The sequence below is a fragment of the Abramis brama genome (genome assembly GCF_963993115.1).
Source record: "Abramis brama genome assembly, chromosome: 18".
NCBI classification, from domain to species: domain Eukaryota; kingdom Metazoa; phylum Chordata; class Actinopteri; order Cypriniformes; family Leuciscidae; genus Abramis; species Abramis brama.
Genome location: NC_139980.1, coordinates 883460 through 891159, shown reverse-complemented (window position 1 = coordinate 891159; position 7700 = coordinate 883460). Strand labels below are relative to the sequence as shown.

Sequence of the window (7700 nt, the reverse complement as noted above, 5' to 3'; positions counted from 1 at the left end):
AATATGATTATCTTAACACAGGGCTGCTATAATCATAATCATAAAATGATCACATAATTCTGCTTGTTAACAGCAGGTGTCTTCACTAATGGTCAATCATCACTCAATTAATCACTTAATTATCTCATCAACTTTGCTGCTTGAATTAATTTTATTACTCTTGAGTGTGGACTCAAATAAATAGGGTTTTTGTTATGTATTGATGTTGTTACCACTGGCCTCAAGCATTTTAGAGAAGAGTCGTTCCTTCAAAACAGTTTATATTCTTTAGCTCTGATAGAAACAAGTGGCAGGAGAATGTCTGTGCCAGAGTAGCAGTGCAACAGATTCATGATCTAAAATCAAATTATGTATCATTTCCAAATAATGCATTTCTTTGTATTATTATAAGATGAAAGATAAGATGATATAAGAAGAGTTAGTGAATCTAAAGTTATTAAGTAGCAGGAGGTAATCAGTGCAAACTTAGTACTTTCTGTTCCTCTCACACATCTCAAGATTTCAGCAGGCACATGATTGTGGTGAGCAGCAGGTTAGAAAACAAGTTGCATAAACAGTACATAATAAAACATTGCTGACTCCAACATTCTCCATAATTACTGTGTATAGGTGAATGCGCTCACATTATGGCAGAACTTAATGTTGGTTAGGCACCAGTAGAGTGTAAAAATATGCAAGGTAGAATCAACAAGATCTCTAATTCTTTGACAGAAAATTCACAGGATCTGCGGATTGTGTTACTGGGAGTGTGTGGTGTAGGAAAGAGTGCAATGGGAAATGCAATACTGGGTCAAGAGGCTTTTAAAGAGAGCAGAACAACAGAGAGTGAGATACAGAGAGGAAGAGTAGAAGACAGAAACATCTCCATCATTGACACTCCAGGATTCTTCAACACTGGACTGACTGATGAAGAGCTGCAGAAGCAGATGATGAAGAGTCTGGATCTCTCTGATCCTTTTCCTCACGTGTTCCTGCTCATCATCGACCTGGAGACCTTCAAAAAGGATGAAAGGAACATTGTAGAGCAAATGCTGGAGGTCTTTGGAGAAGAAGCTTTGCTGTTCACAATGGTGCTGTTTACTGGAAGAGAAAAGGTCTCCAGAAGAGAATGGATTCAAATCACTGAGAGTGAAGAAACACAGAAAATGTTTAACTATTTTGAGGGAAGATATCATGTGATGAACAGCAAAAATGAATGTGATCCCATCCAGATCACAAAGCTCCTGAAGAGCATTGATGAAATGGTGAGGAAGAATGGAGAACGGCACTACCTGAAGACAAAACTCAGAGAGCAGGAGGAGACAATGAAACTAGAGATGGTGAGGAAAGGGCATGAAGAGAGACACACGCAAGAGCAGAAGAGGGAGATGAAGCCAGAGGTGGATGTTAAAACTTCTGAGAGAAAACAAGAGGAAGCAAGTAAGAAAGTTTGTGAAACCATTTATAGTTTTAATTCTATAATTTCTATACATTTTCCTTCAAGTGTGAAGTTTTAGAATATTTAAATTTCACAATATGTGCTTTTCATGATAATAAACATCTGTCCACTCCAGGAAAAATGTATGCAGGGGTTAATGAGAAAGTTATTCTATATCGGTCAAATTAATTGATTGGTTTGAGTAGGACAAACTTCAAATTAAACTAATTAGTTCAGTCAAATGAACTTTTATGAGTATTTAGCACTTTCTTTTTCTTTCAAGTTCACAGAACTGATATATTTTAAGTAAACTGAACTGTTTCATTGTTTTGAGTTTTATTAAATTATTTATTTTAATTAAGACAAACTTAAGTTCAACTGAAACAGCTGGGATGTCTATTTCCCAGCATGCTTTGCCGATGGCACTCGAAAGGGAGAGTAAATGCTAAAATGAAGTGTAATATAATGGGGGTTTTTTGTGCAAGATTAATGTTAAGTGGGGTATTTAGTAGTGATTAATGTTTTGTTATGCTAATTTAGAAGAATTTCTGTTAATGTTGGTTTTAGGATAGTTACCATCATGGTGACAAGTGGTGCATGAGCTTGATTTGAGAGCTAATAAAACCTGTATATTGCTGCACTCATTCAGCAAGTTCCGTATAACATACTATAGTTAACATGTTAACAAATTAGTATGTTAGCAAATTAGCTCGTAAAAGCTAGCTAAGCTTATACTAATAAAAGTGTTCACATTGAGATTACATGAAAGTTTTAAGTTTAATGTATGGATTAGTGTAATCAAACATTTCAAGTTAAGAACAATTAAAATGTATAAGTACAAAATAAAAGTTCTGCTTACTTAAACTTTTAATTTCTTAACTTAAAAAAATTGAGGCAACTGACTGCCTTAAATTTTTTGAGTTTTGTCAACTTATTCGGGTTTACAGTGTACAGTTTTCTATGTGTAAACAATAGCATATATTGGCCTATTTCCTCTTCCAGCAGGTCTGAAGATTGTTCTGGTGGGTAAAAGTGGAGTGGGAAAAACTGCAACAGCAAACACCATTCAGGGCAAAAATGTGTTCAGAGTGAATTGGACCTGCACCTGTGAGAAACAAGACGCAGTGGTGTCGGGAAGGACCATCTCAATCATTGACACTCCAGGACTGTTATGTTCCCGGTTGTACAGGCACTTTCAACATGAACTCAAGCATGACATTGAGAAATGCTTAGACTCATCTGCTCCTGGTCCTCGTGTGTTTCTGCTGATCATCAGACTGAATGAGAGAATCACAGAGGAGGAAAAAAACACTGTGAACTGGATTCAGCAGAACTATGGAGAAGATGCTGTACGTCACACCATCCTTCTGTTCACTCACGTCGATTCGCTGAAGGATGAATCTGTGAATGAGTATATCAGAAAAAGTCCTGATTTGGATTCACTGGTTCACAGTTGTGGTGGCAGATTTCACTCATTCAACAATCAAGACAGAAACAATCAAAATCAGGTCATAGAGCTGCTGGAGAAGATTGAACAACTGATTAAAGACAATGGAGGAGAACATTATGCCAATGAGAAGAGCCTGAAAGCTCAAAACAAACTCGGAGACCAGAGAGAGAAGCAAAAAGATACAAGAAACGCTTTTCCTGTATCCACATCCCCTCAAGAGAAGCCAGAGCAAGAAAGAGAAATAAATACGCAGAGCAAAGAAGATGGAAAGAGAGGAGATGATGAGAGAGATCAAGAGGCCACAGAGAGGGAGACTGAGTTACATGAAGTGCATAGAGAAACAGATGGTCTTATGAGACTCATGATGGACCTCGAGTTGACTGAGATGGCTCTGAGTTTGTCATTAGAAAGAGCAATGTTTCCAAGCATTCTGTCAAGACAAGGTAAACCATTCATAATTTGATACTTAACATTTTTTCTTGTGGTTCTGCCACGTGTATTAAGCTACGTTCACACTGTCAGTCCAAATCCGATTATTTGTGTATCCGATCTAAAATGATTGACTGTCCACATTGTGTATCGAAATTGTTCAGATATGATTTGTGTTTCCATGCCGCTCTTTCGTTTTCCAGAATATCTGCATAGTTTTTTTATGGCAATAATGTTGCATTGGTAGGCATACGGCAAAAACAACAACAACAGCAACATGGAGGGGTTTACAATAGAGATGATGTCATTTACTACATGATAATGACTGTGTATCCGCAACGCTGGACTACTGCGTCTTCTGAGGCAGCGGCTTTATTCTGTGCTGTCGTCTCCGCCGGTCTCAAAACATGTCTCCGTTATGTTGTTATTTTCTGCTCGTTCGGCACTTTGCAACAACACAGCGACTTTCAGCGTGTTTCCTATAACAAGGTCTGCCATTTACATTTTACGAGGCGTGAGAAAGTTACAAAAACCACACAAAATACAGTCAGAGTAGTCAGACTGAAACAGATTTCCAGAAATGCGATTTGAATACGTGCATTTCATGTGATTTTTTGCCGTTCACACTTGCTAAATCTGATCGGATTTCATTTGGATAGCCTATGCACAAAAATCAGATTTGGACTGACAGTCTGAACGTCGCCTAAGACATGTATTAGTAAATCATCTGAGAATACTTCATATAGATTTATGCATTAAATATTTTAGCCAAACTAATAAACATGTGAAGGCTTAGTACATATACTCAGATATTTATGGCGCTTTTCCGCTGCATGGTATGGCACGGTTCGCTTTGGATCAGTTTGCTTTTCCAATGCATTTTAGTACCGCTTCTTCAAAGTGGCTGGGATTATAGACTGATTATAATCATATTTGCTGAAAAACCTTTTCATTCCTGAGAGGAACGTCTGCACCTCGTCTACTGACCTAATCAGGGATCTGTAGCATTTACAAGTCACATTTTAGTATCAGTACAGCACGCTTGAAACCTCAACTGAGGTGGGACTATTTAAGCGAGCTGTACCGAGTCGTATGAAGTGGAATTACTTTGACTATCCATGCTGATCACAACTCTGCTGCGCAACAAGTATTGCACAGAATTTCAATTTGTTTATTTCTCAGTAAAAATTACCTCATATATTCCTCTCACTCTAACAGATCTGAGGATTGTGCTGCTGGGTTCACTGGCATCAGGGAAGAGTTCAGCAGGAAACACCATCCTGGGCAGAAATGCTTTCAGAGCAAGTCCCGTGACAACCACTACGAACTGTGAGAAACAAGCAACAGTGGTGTCTGGAAGAACCATCTCAGTAGTAGACACTCCAGCCATAATGTTAGGTAACTTGTGCTTCGTTCATCTGTCTGAAATTGAGAAAAGCTTAGCAATGTCTGCTCCTGGTCCTCATGTGTTTCTACTAGTCATCAGAGTGTGTAGATTCACAGAGGAAGAGAATAACATGATGAAATGGCTTCAGCAGAACCTTGAAAGAGATGTTTTAAATCACACAATCGTTCTTTTCACTCATACTGATTTGCTGAATTTCCTGATGAAAGATCCTTTGAAAGAGTATATCAGATTAAAGGATGATCTACAATCACTGATTGTCAGCTGCGGTGGCAGATTTCATTCATTCAGCAATAAGACAATGTGGAACCGATTTCAGTCCATAGAACTGCTAATGAAGATTGATGAAATGGTGAAGAGAAATGAAGGGAAGCACTACACCAAAAACAACATCTTTAAAAGAGCCCAGAAAACAAAACAGTTGCATGCAAAAAAACAAGACACAGGTGATTGTGAAATACTATAAAAACCCACAGACCTGAATATTTCCTCAATATTACGTCTTCTGGACGTAGGCGTTACAATAATCATGCATGGTATAATTATGATGTCATGTATATAATTAAGGGAAATTATTAATTTAGTGACAATCATATACAGTTGTAATTCTGAGCAGTCCATGATTGGACTTTCCTGATTTAATTGTTTTATGTTGGATAGGATGGCAACTATTGTGTTACCCACAAAATTGGCATAAGGGTTCATGCGATGAGAAATTTAGCTTTAGTTAAATGTCAGAATAAATAAAAAGTATTACTTTTAGATTTCTAAATGTTTAAATCAACTAACAGCCATAAAATGTAATAATAATCTGCGTTCTCATGAGTAACTGTCTGTATCAAAGACGGTGCACTCATATTATAATATGTAATAAGTATACTTATGAATGAGAAAACTGCAACATGCAAAATGGCAGAATAAGTCCCGCCTTCTAAGTTAAAGAGCCAATTGCTGATTAATAAAGTAATTGCAGCTGCTGTTGCTATAGAAACAGTCAGTGTTCTGAGACTTGCATATGTGCATTGTGCAAATGCACTGCCTGAAAAATAATTTTTGACGCTATTTCAGCTTAAGAAACAACATTTATGGGACGGTTCATGTCAGATTTTGTTGCTGATATGAAATATGTTGATTAATCAAAAATTAATTGTTTGAGATTCCAAATGTTTCCCCACTGCTCTTCTTGCCAAGAGGAGGAAGAATCTATTTTACACTTATTCTACTTCTGTTCTTATGCTTAACATTTTTGGCTTCAGATTTCAGCTTCCATAATTCTTGTGTTTCGCCAGCTGTGTAATATTTCTGTCAGTAAGGTTCTTTCTCACTCTGATGTCTCTGAAAATAAAGAGCCAGATGATGTCTTAAACTTCATTTGTATGATGGGCAAATACCATATTCACAAATCAAGATACCTTAAATTCAAGCCTAACTGCAAAGTATTTGCTTATGATTTACAGCTACAATTGTCATCACTTCAAAAAATCCAATAAAAAAGCTTTGAAAACATCCTGAATTATAGTATATATTCCGTATACAGTGTGTACTTCTTCTCTGTATCCCCACGTTTTGTTCCTTGTTCTGTATCCTTTTTTGTACTGAATGTTTTGCAATAAAAAAAAATCCAGACTGTGATATGCTTTTACGTCATCTCTTGTGTCGCATGCAGTATCAAGGTAATCTGGATAAGATGCTTCAGGTAAACGTTTAATGTTCTGTGTGAAAAGTTGGCGTCTTATTTAAAGGGTCCAGTAATTCATTAAGCATTCACTGTGCTGTGGAAAAAGTAATGTGAACTTTGTGACTGTTGTTCTTTTTCCAGGATGATCCACAACTGTTTTATTTGTATAGTTGTTCACGAGTCCTTGTTTGTCTTGAGCAGTTAAAACTGCCCTCTGTAAACTTTTCACTTACTTGGTTCACAGCACTGTGAATGATAAACACGTTGTGTTAAAAAAGGACATGATTATAATTTTTGGGTGTTATTATCGTAAGCACATTGACAAATTGATGATATGATTAATTAATGCAGAAAACCAAACAATTCCAAAGGATTCACATACTTTTTCTTGCCACTGTATACTCTATCCCCTAACCCTTACAGAACCCTCACACACAAACACCCACACACACACACTAACCCGACCCCTAAACCTACCCATCACACATATACACACAGCCAGACATCTAAAAAAAAATCTTTATTTCCGACTGCGTATAAGAACGCGGCGTTAGCACCTGAGGTTTCCGTTTGTGGGTAGGTATGAACAAAATTTAGAAAGCGGAAAAAAACAAAAAAAGAAACACGTAGGCTACCAATAAATGTATAAATAAACGTTCCCAAAAATAAACAAAAGTACACAAAAAACTATTTGTAAGAATACTTAAACCCTGAATAAACAACGGCAGTGGCTTTCTATGCTTTTTGGATAAAGAACAAAACATAGAAACATTATTAAAGATACATTCTCATAAGCCACATACAATTGTAAGACCAGAAGTAAACATATTTTACACTCTTCATATTCATTTGTTGTTTTTCTCTATAATTAAATAGTGTATGAATGATACATTTATGGCCTTTTCTGTGATTTGCCAGTTTGTTGTGATTGTTTCAGTTATTTACTAAATTGAATAAATTACTTTAATATTTAAAGGCATTAACTGTAACTTTACACTGTAACGACTGAGACAAATCAGACACAATTATTTGTTATAGTTAAAAAATAATATTTAAAACTCACTCTGGGATCTGTGGTCCCATCCCCCCAACAAAGGCAAGAAGGGTCTTGGTTACCATGACTACGATCAGGTAAGTTGGTTTTATTGCTGTTAAAAATGTGGCCACGTGGAAAAAGCAGAGGCCATAGAAAAGACCCACAGCCCTTAAAACAGACATTTTCTGCATCAATTTATAGAAACTGTTCTATAAATGAACATGCACCCCAGGACACTGTGTGAATGATTTACTGTCTTGTGTACTATTATGCCTTTGATACTAC

At 36.7% G+C, this 7700-nt stretch overlaps 1 protein-coding gene across 1 annotated transcript; it reads left to right on the top strand.

Moving 5' to 3' along the window:
- Positions 1 to 671: 671 nt before the first annotated feature.
- On the top strand, positions 672 to 6525 carry LOC311069073 (GTPase IMAP family member 8-like; the record flags this gene model as incomplete). The annotated part of the gene is made up of 4 exons (XM_084091998.1): positions 672 to 1419; positions 2420 to 3310; positions 4515 to 4694; positions 6521 to 6525. 4 exons carry the CDS (start codon positions 672 to 674, stop codon positions 6523 to 6525), a joined length of 1824 nt encoding a protein of 607 aa, XP_083948124.1.
- Between the last annotated feature and the right edge of the window lie 1175 nt (positions 6526 to 7700).